Below are 20,303 nucleotides of genomic sequence, written 5' to 3'. Positions count from 1 at the left end.
AGTATTTGCATAGAGGTTTTACAAAATAAATTAATCATAAATTGTGTTTTGTAATTGAGATCACAAGACACCCATTTCAAGGATGACCTAAATACATAAGGAATGTCTGTGACAGCAGGACTGGATTGTGTGTATAGTTGTTTTATGGTCGAGACACTGACACTCAGCGTGATCTGTTTCATTTGGCCTCTGGTGGACTAATTAAAATTGAGTGTTCAGATAAGGAACCCAGTGGGGTTTGAAAGTTTATAGCATCACAGCCGTTTCCATCCCGGTGCAGAAAAACGTCAGAATGTAGCACTAACTTTGTGGTCAAAGGTGCTCGAATGTTCTGGCACGTTTACGTACTAATAAAGATGTAATTCATCATTGGGGTTTTGAAAAGAAGAAACGTGCATATGGCCCATTCTCCCGCTATTATTGCCGTTATGATTGACCGCCACACGGAGCTGCAGGCGGCAGGTCTGAAGAGGAAGAGAGAGGGGGGGGCGCCAGGGTCCCTCAGCGGAGCTCACCAACAAAAGCGAGCCGAGACAGCTGCTCCCTCCACAGTCCACACCATTAAATATCTGGAACAGGGATCTGAGGGTGGCGAGGTGCCAAAAACCCCTCCACTTGAAAAGGTCTGAAACTCTTCCTTCGTTTGGGGCACTAGAGTTTAGTGGTGCTTTTTTGTGGCGCAATTGTTGGAATACCGTGCGTAAAATAGCACCTGAAACAAACACCATTGCATTTACCTGGAAGGTGGCACAGATGCCGGCGTGGTCCTTATTATGAGCAGACATAACTGCTCTTTTGTGAGGGGGATAATTTGCATGATAATACCGTGTACAATAACGAGGGCAGAGGGTTGAGCGCTCTTAATAGACATAAACAAATAATCTTTGCGCGCAAAGGACTCAAGCAGCATGTCCAAACTGTCCAACTGTCCAAAACACTGACACCAGAATCAATTCATTCACAACAGTCCAAATGGTATTTCAAAGATGAGAGCTTCATATTCTGAATGTTTATACACACACACACGCGCGCGCGCGCGCGCGCACATCACATTACTGTAACATAACAAATGTGGTTATTAGCCAAAAATGACCAGATATTATAACCTGTCGCGTGCAGCAGAGCACGCAACGTGAGAATGCAGTCGCACACAAATCAGAAGTCACCAAACAAACGGAGAACAAACGAGGCGCAGGGCAACACCTGTCGCTTTCTTTGGAGAAGGGCCCTTAATTCCCCCGGCTGATTCAGTTTGGGGCCGAGGGGCCGCCGGCAGCAGCAGCAGCTGCCAACTGAAGGCATCGCGTTACATCCGCCAAAAAAAAAAAAAAAAAAAAGCCGGGTAAATCTGCTGAGGCTCGGACACGAAAGCACAGCAGAAGGAAGAATGGGTCGGGCAGAGAAAAAAAGAGAGACAGAGTAGAAACATAATGGTAGTAAGATGAGTCAAAGTGGTCCTGGAAGCTGTAAATATAAAGCACTATTGAATCATTTAGACTAATTATAATTGTTTATACACCATGAACGTCTATCATAACTCACTCTTGAATAGAATAATAGCCCCCGGCTATAATAAACAGCTATTAAAATATTCATCAAAGAGTGTAGATATCATTCTAACATGACATCATTCTGCACCATGATGAATTGTGTGCAGCTGAATGGAAACATACACAGTTGATTCACTGGGGTTTAAAACAAAAACAAAAACAGTGCGGTCGGTCCCCTAACACAACAAACTGTCTGATTAAAGCCCCTCCAGCTCCTCGGGGCGCAGACCGGGGCTGACCGGAGACAAAGAGAGTGGGCGCTCATTGGCTCCGGCCGTGTGCGCTCCGTTGTCCCCCCAGCGAGAGCAGCTCAGCCCCTATTCACATGTTAATAAGCCCCTATAAATACTAACAACAGCCACTCAGCGCCGGCAGCACGTCTCACTAGGATTGCACAATAAACACAGGGCGCCTCGCCTGTGAGTTTGGTCGATTTTCAGTTTTTTTTTCTTTTCTTCTTGTAACCGGTTCCGTTTGCCAGCTGCCTTTCGCTGACGGGAGAGAGCGAGCAGTAGGAGAAGCCACAGAAGCGGCGATCCAAACCAACATGGCCCCCTCGGCTCGGCCCAGCGACACCGGACTCGATATGGAGGAAGAGGAGTCGTACTACGGGATTCAGAAAGGGGACAGAAAGGTACCTGCTGCGGGACTGTTGATGGAGTCACCGGCGCTCTTTGGACACATCGGGCCCTGACGCACTTGTCACGCCGGTGACATTCTTTAGGCTAATGCATTTTTAGCGTCGCTGCAAACTGTGGAGTTTTAATGCTTAGAGCGTTTATGTTTTTATTTTGACAGTTAATTATCACACACATGGATGCGACTTCCACCACAGAGCGAGGAATAAACAGTGTTGTATCCCCAGCTGCGGGTTTTCTGTCACTGACTGGAGTGTGATCTTTGTGTGTCCCTGCAGACCAGGAAACCGCTGGTGGAGAAGAAGAGGCGAGCTCGCATCAACGAGAGTCTGCACGAGCTGCGGACTTTGCTGGCGGACACGGACGTGAGTACGGCTCCGCGCGTGCGCACACACTGTAGCCGATATACCTATTGCACCCTCAGCTCACCTGTCCCTCCGATGCAGCTGTATAGGTTTAAGATGTTGGGGTTCTGATCGGAGCTGCGCTGTGTTGTTCCCACAGTTTCATTCCAAGATGGAGAACGCAGAGGTGCTGGAGATGACGGTGAAGAAGGTGGAGGATGTTCTGAAGAACCGAACCCAAGGTCTGCACCACTCTTGATCTTAATCTCAATATCCTGTATCTGACACTATACTTTGACAACTGGTGTTTGCATCCTCTTGTATCTTCAGATAAAGGTTTCACAGACCTTTTTGTCTGTGAAACCTGGCCTTCTCAAAAACAAAAAACAAATGACAACTAAAAGCTTGGCTCAAGGGCTGACTATCAATAGATCGCAGTGAGGGAGCTGCTCTGCTAGGTACGAAACCCTGACCCAGAATCAGGTCGTCTGCAAGTGATTTAGCACCAGGTTCTCCACAAACATAGGAAGTTCAACCTGAGGTTTAGAGCAGTGGGACACCCACAAGGGGTTACGAGATACATTTCAGGGATCACAAAGATCTTTAACAGATGAGGAATGTAGAAAAAAAACATTTCAGTTTTCTTAAATCTTTTGAGCTTTTGTTTTGTTATTAATTTCGCTACTTCAGTGCTAGGCAACCCGTGACGAGGGGTCACAGGTAGACGTGTCTTTGAATTAAAGGAGCACAAGACAAAAATGAATCACTGATTTAGAGGGAATACAAGTCATTTTGTCGTATTTAATCAATAGGTTTGATCTGATTGCTCATGTAACCCAACTGATGGTGACCTGGCTTCGACCAAAAGCAGTCCAACTGGAACGCAGTCACTTCACAGTCTTTCTCTCTCCTTCTTACAGAAACAGACGCACTCAGCCGAGAAGCCAGCGAGCGGTTCGCGGCCGGCTATATCCAGTGCATGCACGAGGTGCACACGTTTGTTTCCAGCTGTCCCGTGATAGACGCCACGGTGGCGGCGGAGCTCCTCAACCACCTCCTGGAGTGCATGCCCCTGAACGAGGACCACCTCCAGGACGTGCTGATGGATCTAATCAATGACACTCCCGGGAGCAACGGCAGCACTTGGCACGGAGACGACGAGTCGCCATGCTCGACCCTGGCGTCGCCCGGAGGAAGGAGTCTGTCCGGCGGCTCGTCCCCGGCCCCCTCCACCGCGTCCAGCGAGGACCTGTGCTCCGACCTGGACGAGACCGACAGCGAGCACAACCAGAGCTCCTCCGAGGGCCCGGAGAACAGGGAGGCCCTGAGCATGCCCACCGTGACCTACCCCCGGTCTATGTGGAGACCCTGGTAGGGGTCTGGGCGTTTGGATGGAATGCAGTCGGGATGTGTTGCAGCAGCTTCCTCATACGATGTGACACCGGGACCGCTTACTGAAAGGGAAAAGTCCACTCTACAACACGTTCAAAGACAATTTTCGGTGGTGTAACCTGCATTTTTCTGCTCATTTACGCCTGCAGATAACCGGCCACATGCATGGATTTTCTTCTGGATTCCTCACATTGATGTTCAATAATCAAACCTGCTCTCTAAGACACAGAGACCCGTTTGTCCACTGACAACAGCGGACGAATAATTGATCCCAATGCAGTGCATCCGCGGACCGCGTGGCGTTGTGTGGAGGGACCCTGGCTTTTCTCTTCACCCACAACCCAATGCGGCAAGTTTAAATCCTGTCCTCGGCATTCTGGGAAAATGTAGGACATCACTCAGTGAAACAGCAGTAGAAATTCACTCCTCAAGTGTTCACGGTTGGAGTTTTCCTTTATCTCATCACAGGGGCCCTTCCTTTTCAAGGGCCTCCTCCAGCTCTGGGGCCTCCTGAAAGTACAGGGTCCTGTGTTGTGACTTTTCTTTACACCTGGAGAGAGATGAAAAGCCTTCTCTCTCTCAACATTCACTTATAACCCAACGAAGGACAGACGAGGAACAGCTCACGTTCACACTTTGATTTTGTGTCAATAACTCTGTGTATATATATTTGTATGTGGAGAAAAGCTCTTTTAGAAACCCGAGAAGTTTGGCAATGCCTCTGATTAATATAAATATTTCTATTGTATTTCATGAAGGCCTGTAGTATATCGGACCAGTAGCCTCATCCAGAATGACCACTTTATGTTGTAATGATGTTTAGAAATGCCCGTAAAATGTCTGAATTTTGCAAAATAAAATTCTGTAATTGAAAAGCTTTTGTCCGATTGACTCAACACCGGAGAGGAAACAGGATCAAAAAACTTGGAACTTAAATAAAAAATAATAATAATAAAAAACTGTGAGATGAAATATTGTCAGTGGAAGTTAAGTTATTGTTGAGAAATGACTTTTGATTGATATCTTGAGGGATGGCAGCCTAATTTGTGTTTAGGCTAAAAGCTCTTAAAAGCACTGAGTTTGATTGCATTAAATTATGACTAATGTGACAAAAAAAGACCAACATCATTTCTCACAATTCTTTGTCCAAATAAAAGCTTTGATAAAAACCTTTTCTCTGCTATTCATCACTGAATGCCCTTAGATCTTTGATCCCTCAGGGCTAAAATACATTTCATGTCAGATCATAACCCTGAAGATATATTCCCCTCTTCCTGTCATCACCTCCGACCTGCGCTCCCCTTCTCACCACGAGGACGCGCAGTGCGCGTACACACATGAAAGACTCGCGCCTCTCCAACGTGTCTTCGCTCTCACCTCAGATACAATGAGCACCTTCACAAAGAGACGTTAGATCCTGTCTGCACCAGCGACCAGCCTACAGCGAGTAACACGGTCTCTTAAGATATAGAATGAATAATAATAATAAAAACTTTCCTTCTCGTTTTTCATAACGGACCAAAAGGCTGCATCTGATATTAAAGTGACATCCACACGTTGGTCATTGTCTGCTGTCAGATGATCCTGGAGTCTAGAAGGAATAATTAAGATGGAGGTGGAGGGGTCGGGGGGTTCACATGCTGGACCTGGGTGTGAACGTCGGAGGAAACACATTGAAATGGGAGCGGACGAGACACGGTGATCAAAGCTGCGGCCGTTTGACAGAGGAGCGTCAAAGCCCGCACAGCTGAAAGAGACACTACAAAGGAGACAAGCAGGCTCAAATTCTTCAAAGGGACACACACACGCACGCACACACACACACACACACACACACACACACACACACACACACACACACACACACACACACACACACACACACACACACACACACACACACACACACACACACAGGCTGCTGCCTGTCTTCTGACTGACACTTGATCATCAAGAGACTCATAAAGAGACACATAGACTATCAGGGACAGTCTTGTTGGAGGAAGAAGTGGAGGGACAGTGATGGGGGGGGGGGGGGGGGGGGGGGGGGGGGGGGGGAGTATTCACAATGTTTTATTTTTCATAAAAGTATTTAAATGTGAAATACTCCAAGTCTCGTTCTAAATTGGTGGTAGTATACGTCTAATTACTGTTTCAACCAAATAATAACTAAGTATTGATTATGTAAATGCAGGAGAGATCAAGGCCAAGTGCTTTATGTTTATTTCAGCTAGATCCACCACTTACACACACGCTGACACATTTATGAGTTTTAAGTATTAAGTTCTCACCAACATGCCCCATAAAATCTCTCCAGCAGGTCCCTAGTTTAACATCCACATGCAGCTGTCTTTCACTGAAACATTCACTTGTTCAGTCGTTCTATTTTTAGACTCTTGCTAGATTTCAGCTAAACTAAATTAAATGACGGAGTACAATGTCCATGAGCATACGCCGAGTCCCCAAACACACCGGGCATTGTGACTGTGGGCCGCTGTGTAGTTTGTAACCCTATAGTGTGTATGTTTGGGTACATGGAAGGAAGCAGGTGGGTGGACGGGTGTGGATGTTTAGGAACCTTCAGCCAAATTCAATTTCAGTCACACCCCATTGTATATTGTTGAGAAGTAGGCCTATTGTATAGTTTTTTTTTGGTCATTGTTATCCTTGTCTTTTTTAAATGTAAGCTGCTGTAACAGTACAACATATAGCTGGGTTTGATATAATTAATAAAATCTATCTGTCCCTCCATCTATCTGGTCAGATTAACGTAATACTTCCCTCCATTGAACCTCCTGCACGTCGCCACAATCTGCTAACTGAACACGACAGACGACAGGCTGACCGTGAGACCAGATTTAGTTTTAAAAGAAAAGAAAAACAGAAAGGCGGGAGGTCCTGAATGCATCAGCTGTGTGTTTTGTGAGCATGAATATGAATTCTAAAAGGTCAGAGGTCAGTGGGATGCAACAGTTGGCACGAGAGGGATTCAACGGAGGAGGCATATGGCGCTGAAACAGATCCCCGGGGAACCCTGACATCCTCGGCTCCTTAAGTTCTAGATCAGCATTTTTAAGTGTTTTTGGACATTTTTATAAACCAAAGTAATCGACATTAGGATCTATAATGAAAGTAGATATTTGCAGCGTTCTTTATCCACTGGTCTTACAAATAGTCACAAATGCGCTGATATCAACTTACTAAAGACTGGTTTCATGCCATTGATGAAGTTGTTTTTAGGTTTATCTGATATTTCCCATCAGCGTTTCTTTCTTCTTCCAGCCAACAATGTCAGACCGTCACATGTTGAGCAATGAGCACAAAAAAACAGTCCTCAGAGTCACGCCGCTTGTATTTCTGTCATTTTATTACAACGTTGTTGTTCAAACAATACATCATTTTTTTTAACCTACAAAATAAATGCACAGAACCGTGCCAGTTTAACACACCACATACTCGGTACGGTGGCGATGAAACTAATTTACAGGACCGACATCACGCGCCAGTACAGATCAGGGTGCTGCTTCCAACGGCACACCGGTGCATAACTCATTTAAAAAATGGATTCCCTCTGTGCGAGGCCTTTTGAGAAAGTAAGGCTTAAATATTCTCTGGCTTACTCTCAGCATTCATTCTGGCGTTCTTAATGGGTTGAACACAGGTGAGCGAGGTGGTGACAGGCGCCCGTCCTCTCTGTGTATTGTCCACAAACACCTGGCAGTCTAAGGCAGAGACTCTCTGTACAAGCCCGGAATAAAGTATCTGACCGCTCGGTCCATTGCGTTTTGCCCACATACATACATACACATGTTCTGCTTACAGTAACATGACCTGGTTTGTTTTAAGAGGTAGGGTCCATCCCCAATTACAATCAAAAAGCTCTTTCTTTCACCAACAAAACAAAATAGAACAACAAAGAAAAAGAAAAGTAAGAAAATAAAAATACAATCATGGAACAAACGTAGCCAGCGAGAAGCTTCTGGTCCAGTCTGTGTTACATTCACTGCCTCAACAGTTCCTCTGTCGTAGCTACACAGTTGTTCCCAGTTCTCCCATTGTTTACCTCAACTACATGGAGCCACTGCCGACCGGTTTCCTTAATATTTCACGCTGAGTGGGCTTGCATGGTTCCTGATGCATGCATGTCGCCACTTCCTGTGTAACCCAGGCTTCTACAGAAGGTTATTTAGGCAACATGGTCGCCTTCTGTGCTACAAGTGAAAAGCTGTTTTCCCACCGTTATCCTACGTTTAGGTGTTTAACACTCACGCAACAGCTTAGAAATAGTGATCTGTGGTTTTTGCATAATGTATAAAGTCCCCGGCGACAGAAAAAGAATATCACTCAACACTTTTTGGAGGTGAAATGCCGTTTGAATAAAATTAAAATAAAAACATTTCTTCGGCTTTGACGTTGATTGGAAGCCTCGATGCAAAAAGGATAACCGCCGTCCTCTCAACCTCTCACTTCTCATGTTTCAACTGTCTGCTGCTTTTTATATAACAGAAAGTATTTCAGCAGCTTCTCCACCTGTGATGACGCACACTTGTTCATAGCACCTGTGCCGCTTTAAGGTCTGCAGAGGCCTACAACACGTCGAGGTTATTCTGTAAAATGCACTAGCTGGCTCCACGTCGTATTTGTCAAAGTAAAGTGACCTTAATATCCTGCAGAGTGAATTGTCAATGCCTGTAAACGGTGAACATGTAAATACTGTCTTTCAGCTGATTGTATTTGGCTTTAGCTTCAAACAATCTATTCTAGATATATTATCTGGTAGGAAATAAATACGATTTTAAGTTGAATAAATAGCTTGCGCTATCTATCAGATTGTCACTGTTGAGGAAAGTCACTATCAGCCCACGTGTCAGTGTGTTGGCTGTTGAGTCGAGTGCAACCACGGCCCCGTGCCTGGATAAGGCAAGTACCCAGGTCAGAGGGGAGTGGGGGATAAAAACTCTTCAGTGATACAAAAGTGGGGGTCCCTGCCCTTTGACCAGGACTACATCATCCACTGTGCACCACATGCATTGTACATAGTTAAAAATATGAAAACAAAAGGGGGTTTAAGGGACTTGAATGACACCATGTGGCAAACAAGAAAACTTTTGGTGTGTGTGTGTGTGTGTGAGCTGGCAAAAGTACTATATGAGGGTCATGCATACAAAGACCCTCATAAAGTGCTACTGCCCCCTGTAAGGGCAGATTAAGAACTGCACATCAGCAGCAGTCCTCTGCACAACTCACACACAAGAGGCACACGTCCTCTGTTCTGATCGAAGGTCCATTCCTGGTCGAGTGTGTCCCCCTGCTGGCGGCGTGTGTGTGTGTGTGTGTGTGTTCAGGAGCCGGTGTCTGGTTGAAGGTGAGACTTCTCCGCTTGGCTCTGGGCCTTCTGGCCCTCGCCGCTCAGCTCCTCTTCGAGCTCGCCCATGTCCATGTGGGGCAGGTTCTCCTCGTTGGGGGCCGCCGCTGCGTCCTCGCAGTACACGCACTCCTAAACACATACACCAGGCAGATATTAATACTTAAAATCTGACTTATTTCCAGACATCTCTACATGAATATGCATGAATTTGTCTTTTTAGATACACAGCATGTGTTTGGTACCGACCTTCATATTGATGGCAGCAGGCAGACCTCCCCTCCTCATCCAGGGGTGTTCCTCCACTAGCTCTCGCCGCTGGTCGGAGGAGAAGTGAGGCTGGCTCTTGAGCACCTGCCTCAGCCTCTCTTTGTCTTCTCGCAGAACCCTCTGAATGTCCCTGAAGGGTCAGGGGGGGGGGGAAAACAAATTTGTAATCAGTCACAAAGAAATATGCACGCTATCAGACTGAAAGAAGGGCCTAAATGTTAAAAAAAATAACTGAATATATTTGTTTTGTTGCATTATAGGCACTTATAGGCTGTTAGTAATTCTGTCTACCCTTAAAATAATGCGTAATCCCAGTCAGCGACTCACCTGGGTGGCATTTGATACGTCATCATGACCTTCTTGTCAGCATTGGCCATCAGCAGCCAGAGGGGCTCCTGGAGAACGTATTTGATGAAATGGTCTTCGTCGCCTTGGGTTAAGAACTTGGTCTGCGACGGGCCGCCCTCAGAGTCTCCTTCGCCTCTCATCTTGGCTTTGGCCCTGTGGTCGTGTTCCAGAGAGTCGATGCTGCCAAAGTATTTGCTGGTGTTGCTGCTCACTGTACAACGTTTTAGAGAGAAGATGGAAACGGTCAGAAATAATCCTTTTGTGCATATACTTTGTAAAGGAAATTCTTTTTACACTAACCAATCAGAAATATCATGTTGTACCTTAAATGAAGGTTAAGTTTACATCTCTACTGACCTGTTCTGCTGCCAGAAGCTCCACTAGCTGATGTGCCGCTGCCGTTGCAGCCTGAGCACGATCCGGAGCCCGTGGAGCCGGAGGTGGCTGATCTGGTCCCGGAGTGGGAGTCCTCCTGCAGCAGGATGTCCAGCAAGTCGCAGGATGAGGAGTTACCGTCACTCTGAGCCCCATCTCCTGGAGACTCCTCCTGAAACACAAGGCAGCAAGCCATCAGCCCCGTGACAAGCTGTATGTGGAGGTGTGGGTGTGTATATGAGCGGCTGAAGCCTTTACAGGACAGAGTTCTGATGTTAAATCTAATATACATTCGCTCGCCATCACTCGGGACATTGTGACCCTCACCTGTTGGTGGTTCTCTGTCTTGGCTGTGCCTCTGATCTTCTCCCCGGCTGCTCCAGCTGCCCCTGAGGCTGCTGCTGGGCCGTTGCCCTGGCATCCAGCAAGCGGCGCTGTGCTATCCTGCCGTTCCACTGAGCGATGACCCTCCTCCATGGTCAGCAGATTGAGCTGCAGGGGCGAGCTGCACCGCGACTCGAACAGTGGCGGCGACGTGGTCGGCTCCCTCGCTCCAGAGGCCGGCGTGGAGGAGCGTGACGCCGCCCCCTCTCGAAGATCCACGGCCATGGATTTGTGTGGCCCGAGGGCTAGGCTGTAGGGGAACGGCTGAGCTGGGTACGGGACTTGAGTCACGAACTGAGTCTGCACCGGGAAAGAAGGCTGTGCAGCGAAAGGCTGCTGGGTAGTGTAGGCAGTCTGAGTATAGGCAGCCTGAGGGGCCTGGAAAGGCTGCGCTGTAGTGAAGGGGGTCTGTGTGGTTTGGAAAGGCTGTGCTGTACTAAAGGGGGTCTGTGTGGTCTGGAAAGGCTGCAGGGTAGTGAAGGGGGTCTGGGGGGTAAAGGCAGTCTGCACGGGGAACGGCGGTTGGCCGGTGTAGGGGGGCTGTGTTTGCATGGCGAAGGCGGGCTGTGGGGGCTGAAAGGCCTGCTGAGTGGCGTACGCAGGTTGCGTCTGGGCCCCCAGCGGGCCGATCTGACCCAACTGTCCTATTTGGGGGAAGAGGTAATTGGGTAGCACCAGAGCCACCACGGGTGTCACAATGGGTGCACCAAATGGAGCGGCAGTAGGTGGGGCTTGGGTGCTCTGTCCCTCTCCAAAGCCTGTGGACAGGGAGGGGTCAGTGCGGGGGGCCTGAGCCGAGGCCGCAGGTGCAGGGGGGTAGAGCGGGTAGGCGGGCACCATGGCTGGGTAGGAGACGTTAAAAGGCGACTGAGATGCTTCTGACAGGGACCACGAGGTTTGGTTGAGGCCCTGGAGAGGGGGCCGGGGTTTGCGGTTTGATGAGGCGCTGTCTGACGAGTCGGGATGCTTCATCCGCGGCTTCTTGGACTTCCTGTTGCGGTTGCCTCTCTTGGCGGTCGTCTCGGGTCTGGTAGTGCCCTGTTTGGTTGCACCTCGTAGCGCGGATGATTCTAAGAGGACACATGGAGAAGTCAGAGGGTTGTTTTTCCAGATATAACAGAAAAGGATGAATAGACGACAAATCTTAATTTTCTGTGGTTACTACTAAACCGTGTGTACCTTCAGCGTTAGCTGGACCTCTCTGATTGTGCAGATATGTGAAACAGTCCTTCTGGAGGGTCTTGGCGTTGTGGAGCTCTCGGCAGCGGTGGAGGAAGGCCTGCTCTTCTTTCTGGGTGTGTGCAGCCAGCACCTGCCTGGTCAGTCCCACCCACTTGTAGGCCTCCTCCTCCTGGCTGGGGGGGGACACCACGCTGACATGCAGAGCCGGGGGCACGGGGCTCTCTGCCACATCCTCGATAATCTCTGCAGAACAAATCAGAGCCGTGAGAGTCAGTAAAAACAGAACTTATTATCTAGCAGTTCGATGGCACTTATGTGCAAAAAAATGGAGGCTGACACTCACCAGACTCTGGCTGAGGCTTCTTGTCTCCCACGTGGACGATGGTGCTGCTGTAGCTGCACTGTGAGGTGATGGACACCACGCTCTCGGCCTTGCTGGGCAGGGTGAGCGGTGCCAGGGGGCCTCCCACCACAGCCGCTGTCCCAGATGAAGGCTTCTTAGGTGCTTTCATGTTCGACAGGCCTGGCTGGGCGCCGAGCATCAAAGAGTCTGCATGGGGAAAGAGAGATCGTCCGTTAGCTCCAAGCCAAAGATGATGCAGTCTAATCCATATCAGTTAAGCAGGTGAACCCAGGATAATGAACAACTAAAGGCGTGATTTTTATGCAGAATTGAATCTGATGTGTTTGTGCACACAGATGCATGGCGTGTACATGCCTTGGTTTGTGTCCTGAGACACCTGCATGCAATCCTCTGAGCCCTTCTTGTCGTCATCTGAGTCGGAGGAGGTGGTGTTGGTGTTAGTGGAGAACTGGTACTTCCTCTTCGCTGTGATGGGGATGTTACAACTCTCCAGGTACCTGAGAAACAGAAATGGGATTGATTAGAGAGGCGCACGTTTCACAAACACACAGATGATCTTTTAACCGCCATCTTCCGTGGACACAAACACCGAGCCTTACCTGATGACACTGTCGAGGCAGCTGATCTGCTGGTAGGAGCAGACAGTCTGGTCTCTCCATGTGAAGTCCTCAATGCTGGCTGCAGTACCGTCTCTGACCTGCAGAGGGGGCGCCGAGTCTTTCAGACGCATCGCTGGACTCTTCTGAGCTGCTGCTGAGGCTGGAGGGGAAGAGACACAAAAATGAAGACAGGCAGACAAACACACTTTTTGTTTGATTTTTACTTCACTTTTCATCATATTCGACCGCCGCACAAATAACTTCTGATCTACTGACACATTGTTGCCACTGCTTCTTAAACTGAGTGTATCGGTGTGTTCAACCTTTGTCTCAATAAACGTGCTCTCTGTGATGAACTTTGAGTCAAAGCCCCCACAGAATGGCACCAGTGTGGTGATAAAAAACTGAACTCACTGTCAGCGGTCTTCTTCTGCTCCGGCTTGGATGGCGACGGTGAGGGCGAAGGAGGCGGGGAGCGCAGGCCAACCTGGGAGTCCTGGTTCTTCAGCATGTGGACCCCTTTACAAATCTCCTTGAACGTCCTGGGGGGCTTGGCCTTGTTTGCCTCCTCTGCCGTGTTCCCCGCCGCTGTGTTCCTGTTGCTCTCGCTGGACAAGCTGATGCTCACCAGCTGCTCGTGGGAACCGTTGCTGCCGTGGCTACCATAACCACTAGAGCCCATGTTGTGGACCGGCTGAAGAGAGAAAAGACTGTTACAGAAACTGAAACACGCGTGGATGAAAATGTGTGTTTAAGTGTGTGTGTGTGTGTGTGTGTGTGTGTACACATACTTGGAGTAGCAGCTTGTGGATCTGTTCACTAATTTCCTGGATGTCGGAGTCCATGATCTTCCCTCCATAAAAAGCTGGTGCTGCAAAAACATCTTCATTCACAGGACCCCTGGAAAACACACACACCACTGTCATCTAGAATGTTCAAAGTGAAATAAATTCAAACATATCACTGCTGACGACAAAAAGAACCTTAACTAAAGTAACATATTGGGTGCACTCACATGCGGACTTTGTGCCTGCCGATGACAAAGGAGACCTTGCGGCTCCAGGGGTTGACGAAGCTGGACCAGCTGGTGTCGATGGTGACGTACTCGCCGTTTCGCGCACAGAAACGGATCGAGGAGTGATCGAATGGCTGACCCACATACTTTAGAACTGTTGGCAACAGGAGGAAGAGTGTGTGTGAGTGACAGCTGAGTGAAAAGAACAGTTTGATGCCACAAGCAGATGACTGAATTATTGTTCTTCAGAACATACTTTCAGTAGTCCCTTTTCGAACCGTTTGAGGAACATATTGTGTTTCGACTACAGGGACAAGAGTCTAAATTAGGTTCCGGTGATATTTTAGCCCCGAAAAGGTACTTTCTGAAAGTACAGGAACGTTCAGGGTTGGGTTTGCAGGTATAACCGTCACTGATTGGCCAAAAACACACAGCGCTGCTGCTTCAACTGGTGCACTGCTTCGTTCAGTGACAAGGAAATACTCTCGCAATGATTTAGGACTATTTTAGGACGAGGGGCGAGCTTTTGCCTTTGTTTGATAACTACTTACTTTTCCGATGCACGGCGAGCATCAACGGTCGGTCACTTGGGTGCAGATTGAGCAGCACAGGAGTCCCGATCAGGTCCTGAGGGAGGTAACCCAACAGAGGAACAGCCCTGATGGAGAAACAACAAGAACAACATGTTAATGTCAGTTACACACATGGTGTGTGTGTGTGTGTGTGTGTGTGTGGGGGGAGGCTCAGTCCACTCACCTCTCATCCACATCCTGGAACACACAGTCAGGTGTGTGTGTGGTGGTGAAGACGCGCTTGTCATCGGGGATTCTGGGTGCTGTGGAGAGAGAAGAAGAAGAAAAACATGAATTGGCCAGTAAGAAAAAATAAGCAAATGGTAATCGTTAAACATGCACAGCACCTCGCTTTTAGCCAGCTGCTGTATTTAATGTCTCTGAGGCAATGCAGTAAAACAAACAGTGGAGAAGTGTGTGATACCATGGGGAGCGTGTCGCAGGCCTCACCTTCGTAACCAGAGTGCACCCTCTCGGCCAGCAGGAGGCAGCAGAACTGCTCCTCACCCAGCTCAGCATCCTGGACTTTCATCAGGTACGGAGTCATGCGGAAAGGATAGTACTGCAGATCTCCTTCACGCTCCTTACCACCACTAAAACACACACAATCACAACACTGTTTAGTAATCAGCCTGCATCGTAAAACATATCAAAACCACTACATTGATGTGATAACATACGACACAATCAAATCAACCCAAGTCCTCGAATCTGAAACTGTAGCTGTAACACCCTGTCTGGCCACTAGATGGCAGTTTAAAAGCTCACAGCTGCTGACTTCCTCCCTCCTCTCACCCATCCTCCCTCCTCTCACCCATCCTCCCTCCCTCCCTCCCTCTCACCAACCCTGACCTACTTTGAGCAGGAAACTATGGATCAGAGAAGGCGCCGGCTGCTGCCACTCACCTGATGCGGCAAAAGAAGGATTTCTCCTGCATGCACTCTGTGGGTGACGAGTCTGAATAAGAGAGAAGGTGGGATGAATATATATATATATCGCCACATGCATTAGATTGACTGGATCCAAACAAGCCAGCCGTTAGTCATCTACATTTAACACACTGTTGAATAAAGTACAACTTCCTACAATTAGATTACAGTCAAAGCACAATGAAAGTGTTTAATGTAAAAATACAGCTGCTCAGCATTTACTTAGTCAGCTTGTAATAAACAGCACTGCTTTAACATCACTGGTCTGATTTGAAATCCCCAAACGACCACAAGCTGGTCAAGTTAAGGCTACAAAATCAACTACAGTACTTTTAAGTGGATAGACAGTGGAAGAGCAGTGACGGGACAACCAGCTGGAAAACTGATGAGAAGTGCATCATTTGATGCAGCTTTACATCTCTGAAAGTTGCTTTTAGTAGATTTTTGAAAACGCCAAGAGAATATAAAAAAATCAAATAGACATAAAGTAAATACACATTTTTTGCATTCCAACCCTTCTTGGCTCCTGACTGCGCCAATATGTGTTCAGCAGTTATGTGGCAGATGTGTGTGAGTGGGCGTGCAGTCATTAATGTGTGATCGAGCATGTCAATGAAATATGTGCTATGTGTGTATGAGCATGTGTGTGTGTGTGTGTGTGTGTGTGTGGGGGGGGGGGGGGGTCATGTGAATGAGGTAGATGCTGGTGCATGTATGTGTGCACGTGGTATGGGTCGTGTGGGTTCTCCACGTGTCCTTTGTGGGCCCAGTTATAAACACATATTTGCATATTCATTGGGATGGGATGGGAATGGAGGACTGTTCCAGCTTGGGGATGGCTGTTACCTGCTCCGGTGCACATGCTCCATGAGGGCAGGCGGTAGGGCGTGGTGAAGCTGTAGAACACGCTGACGTCCTGAGGCGTCAGGAACTCCACAAACTTGGCATTGTTAAACACTTCCCGCTTGCAGTTCAAGATGGACGCCGCCTGGTCCGAGATGTAAACAATCTTCCCCGTGACGAGCGAGACGGCTACAGCAAAAATATCCTGCGGGAAAAAAGATTTTACAAAAGGAAATCGGTCAAGAAGCTGTCTTTTTATTTCAAGATGTGTGAGGTAAGATCAAAAAGTACTTACATTGTTTTTAAGGGTGTATTCAGAGGTGATGCTGTTGATCTCCTCGATGGTGTAGGACGAAACATCAAACCCGGGCGGCTGGCTGTCATTAATCATCAGCATCTGATAGTATTCCTCATTAGCTGCAGAACAAAAGAGGAGATGCATCGATGCACAAACACCATCTCACACAAACTCAGAATCTATAACCCAGAAGGGTCTAAATGTGTTTTAATTATTTAAGAAAAAGATCTGTTTGTTTGTCATAAACATAGCTGATGTACACTAACTACAACGTGAATACATGTGCGCAAAAGTGCCAATGGAAGCGAGTCTTACCTTTCACCTGTTTGACACATCGCAGCGCATATTTCAGCGCCTTGACGGTGCTGGGCTTGCCCTTGCTCTGCTTTTCCGACGGCAAGTGCATCTTCAGCTCCTTCAGGGTCTTGAAGAGCTCCTTCTGTGTCTTAGCTTTGGCCGACTGTTCGCTGCTGCAGGGCGAACATGAGACAGATACACGTGTGTCAACATGACATGCTCTCACCCAGAGAAGGTGCTATCGGTATGTAAGTGATGTATGAATAAGTAATACGTAAGTAAACCGCAACTGTCTGAGCTTATTATCTGTTATAACCCAGTGAAATGAAAAAGACATTTTCATAGTTTTCATCCTGTGCTTATTGTTAGTTTATCTCTTACAAATATATGCAAAATAAATCTGGATTTTTCACATTAAATCTCTGTCTTTTGTCTTCCTGTAAAAACTGCTCAAAATATTTGACAAGTCATGGGGTGTTTCAAAAAAATAATCCAATCAAATGAGACTTTGGGTGACTAGAGAGCCACACCAGTCATATACAGCAAATGATATACGCCAAAGAACGCTACAACTTTCGTTCCACTGGGACTCTAAATGTATTAAATGGTAACCACTGTATCAGTATAAAAACATAAAAAGTAAGAATAAAGATGCATATTAACCTGCAGCCGCTGGTGGAAGGGTTGTCCTGCTCGGAGCTCACCAGACTGAAGGCGTTGGAGCTGCTTGGCAGCGACGGGCTGTGAGAGTTTGAGCTGGAACCACAAACAACATGTCGTGTTATTGAAGGAAGACCACAAGACGGAGCATCGTGAAAAAGAACAGCCAGAGCACCGAAACAAAAAGGCAAGACTAAACATGTACAGCGAGTCAAGGACTTGGTGTCATGGAGCGTAAGCAGAAAGCCACAAACGTACCATCTGTGTCGAGAAAAGTCAAAAAGGTGAAATTGCAATAGTTCATTCGATGGAGTGATGAGATTAAAAGGTCATGTTCTCCCATAAGAGCTTTTTTGATTTTTGTACCAGACAGTTGATCAAGACATTTGTGATCCAGCTCACTAAGCCATCTCCAAACCTTCTAAACACCAAAAGGTTTGATGCTTTCCATCACAAAGTGAATGAACGAATGTAAACAATAACTTCTTGCTATTAGCTGGCGCTGTACAATCAACCACGTGTTGAGTTACAGACATCACGAAGGTCTTGCCAACATAAATAATAACAAAAAAACAACATTTTTTTAAGAAGACATTTAGTTACTACATTTAATTTAGGAGGCACAACGAGCTGGTGGGTCACATCTCTTCAGCCTCAGCACCGGAGGAGGAAACGTCAGCGCTCGGTTATGTAACAGACGACCTCCTGCAGGTGGGCTCACATTCATCATTCACATCCCCCTGAAGGCAATAACAAGTCATCTCTAGATGAAACTGTGCCAACCGTCCTTGTCTTTTGTAGTGGCTCTCATGACGAGGAATAAAACAACCAGAGCTTTCCTCCGTCTGAGACTGCTGGACTACAACAATGACTCAGAGCAACGATGACGCACAGGAGAAAACAGCCTTTTCTATTACATTTAATGAAGCTCATTTCCGTGACCTAGATGGTCCGCTCCCCTGCGGCGTTGGGGTGGGACACTTTGATTGATTTGCCCTCACCTCTTGTTGCTGCCCGAGGACTCCATTAAAGCGGAATCCTTGCCGTTGCCGCTCGAGCTGCCCACAGACTCATTGCCGTGGGACTCGTTGCCGTGGGACTCGTTGCCGTGGGACTCATTGCCGTGGGACTCCGTCCCGCTCCCACTCGAGCCCCCCATCTCCACATCCTCGTGTAAGGGCGGACGCGGTCGCTTCCTGTCTTTGTGCGGGGAGCCCGGCGAGGCCGGGCGCTCGTGGCTGCTGCTGTCGCTCCCCTCGGCGTCCAGTTGGACCCCGTCCCGCCCGCCACGCCCCTTTTTGTATCTGTTGGCCATGCGGTGACGTTGGCTGATGGAGACGTCCTCTCCCTCCAGCTGAAAGACGACCCTTTCCCGGTTCCTTTCCAGCCCCTCCAGGGTTGAGTACAGGAAGTGCTTTGGCTCACTTTCCTCAGACATGGTTGCGGATCAAAAGGGGCAAAAAGATGGGCGAATAAGTTACCTTCCACTTGGCAAAGCCACGAAGCGCATGGCACTAGCAGGGAAATGGAGTGGCTGCCTCAGATGTGGGGGATGCAGTCTGAAAATAAAGCACAGGTGAAATTACTCAGACAAATCCTCTTCCAATACAGTGCACTTATATTGACTGAAGATCAATAACAAAGAAACATGGTCCTACAAATAGGCGGCACTCAATGGGGATTATTCGCCACTTTGATCTGATCAGCCAGATCATCCTTAGATCTCAGCCTTTTAAAAAGTCGATGATAAAGAAGAAGGCGCAGCAGGAACACACACACACACACACACACACACACACACACACACACACACACACACACACACACACACACACACACACACACACACACACACACACACACACACACACACACACACACACACACACACACACACACACACACACACACACACACACACACAGTCCCACACCACGGCTGCAGCCGTCCGTCCTTCAAAGGTAAAAGTAACTAAGCCGTTGTTTGACCTTTCCAGGTGGACTAACTCCTCCAGAGCAGTTTGATCTCGTTTAAGCTTTCAACACAGCTGTGACCATTTCAAAGGTGAGGCTGCAGAGATGAAGACACAAACAACAACCTTCACCTCGCACAAACCATCAGGATACTTCGGACGTTTGGAATAAATAAAACCAGTTGTCTCCTGTGGCAACAACCTTGCCCGTCACAAAATACAACCAATAAACAGGGCTCTCCCTTCAGGAATAACAACATTATCATTACAGCCAAGGATACAGGTCCCACACAAGATGATAAACAGATGTGGTGATGCATGGTCCATGTTGACTTAAGTCTGAATCAAAGTGTGAGTGTGTGTGTGTGAGAATGTGTGTGTGTGTGTGTGTGTGTGTGTAGTAAGGGTCTTGAAAAGTAGAAAGCTAGATACATTTCTATGTATTATTATTAAGATAATACAAGCTAAAATGTTGTAATTTAAAGGAAATACCATTTAAAAGCACATGTATAACAGCAACAGTCCCTTCACATCTAACTGCACTGACCTGCTCTTCAAAATCCACACACACGTTGACCTGCAATCCACTGCACGGCACTGACACAGTTAAGTAAAAGTAACGATATCCTGCAAAACCCTGCAAAAAGCACCATTTTTGGGCGGCAGACGGATCCATTTCACAGAAAGCCAACATTGTTCTTTCTCTTGGAGTGAACAAAAAAAACCTCGAACGTGCATCTCTATTTTAGGTTACAAAAGTACAAGATTTTTTTTTTTTACTACAACTAAGAGGTGGAAAATCAACTAACACCAACCTGTGCTGCAGTCACGATGAATAGAAACCACCTCTCTGGTTATCGAGTAGAATCAAAACCCCTCCGGTGAGAACGACATTGGGTTAAAAG

General features: G+C 47.5%; 2 protein-coding genes across 2 annotated transcripts; one reads left to right on the top strand and one right to left on the bottom strand.

Annotated features, from left to right (window-relative positions):
* Positions 1-1,696: 1,696 nt before the first annotated feature.
* her13 (hairy-related 13) lies at positions 1,697-5,074 on the top strand. Its single transcript, XM_076100327.1, has 4 exons — positions 1,697-2,184; positions 2,467-2,553; positions 2,693-2,774; positions 3,453-5,074. The coding sequence occupies exons 1-4, from the start codon at positions 2,098-2,100 to the stop codon at positions 3,905-3,907; spliced, it is 711 nt and encodes a 236-aa protein (XP_075956442.1). The 5' UTR covers positions 1,697-2,097; the 3' UTR covers positions 3,908-5,074.
* Positions 5,075-7,279: 2,205 nt separating this feature from the next.
* Positions 7,280-20,303, bottom strand: LOC142959557 (period circadian protein homolog 2-like). Its single transcript, XM_076100879.1, has 22 exons — positions 20,214-20,303; positions 18,428-18,985; positions 17,430-17,522; positions 16,785-16,939; positions 16,467-16,588; positions 16,175-16,376; positions 15,305-15,356; positions 14,849-14,991; positions 14,583-14,661; positions 14,378-14,484; positions 13,827-13,980; positions 13,603-13,711; positions 13,226-13,505; positions 12,812-12,971; positions 12,567-12,709; positions 12,192-12,398; positions 11,846-12,091; positions 10,610-11,736; positions 10,265-10,454; positions 9,887-10,118; positions 9,539-9,689; positions 7,280-9,421 (listed from the first exon to the last, which is right to left on the bottom strand). Exons 2-22 carry the CDS (start codon positions 18,862-18,864, stop codon positions 9,266-9,268), a joined length of 4,545 nt encoding a protein of 1,514 aa, XP_075956994.1. The 5' UTR covers positions 18,865-18,985; positions 20,214-20,303; the 3' UTR covers positions 7,280-9,265.

The sequence above is a fragment of the Anarhichas minor genome, unplaced genomic scaffold, assembly GCF_050575085.1.
Source record: "Anarhichas minor isolate MPS153535 unplaced genomic scaffold, ASM5057508v1 ptg000026l, whole genome shotgun sequence".
NCBI classification, from domain to species: Eukaryota; Metazoa; Chordata; class Actinopteri; order Perciformes; family Anarhichadidae; genus Anarhichas; species Anarhichas minor.
The sequence above is the reverse complement of the archived record's forward strand: the minus strand, read 5'-3'. Positions and strand labels throughout refer to the sequence as shown.

Excerpts from the sequence above, each read along its gene's own strand:
- her13 (XM_076100327.1), top strand. The coding sequence starts at position 2,098 with ATGGCCCCCTCGGCTCGGCCCAGCGACACCGGACTCGATATGGAGGAA. Across the intron at positions 2,185-2,466 it reads TTCAGAAAGGGGACAGAAAG|ACCAGGAAACCGCTGGTGGA; the intron begins GTACCTGCTGCG and ends GTGTCCCTGCAG. Across the intron at positions 2,554-2,692 it reads CTTTGCTGGCGGACACGGAC|TTTCATTCCAAGATGGAGAA; the intron begins GTGAGTACGGCT and ends TTGTTCCCACAG.
- LOC142959557 (XM_076100879.1), bottom strand. The coding sequence starts at position 18,864 with ATGTCTGAGGAAAGTGAGCCAAAGCACTTCCTGTACTCAACCCTGGAG. Across the intron at positions 13,712-13,826 it reads GGCAGGCACAAAGTCCGCAT|GGGTCCTGTGAATGAAGATG; the intron begins GTGAGTGCACCC and ends TGTGTTTTCCAG. Across the intron at positions 10,455-10,609 it reads AGACAGAGAACCACCAACAG|GAGGAGTCTCCAGGAGATGG; the intron begins GTGAGGGTCACA and ends CTTGTGTTTCAG.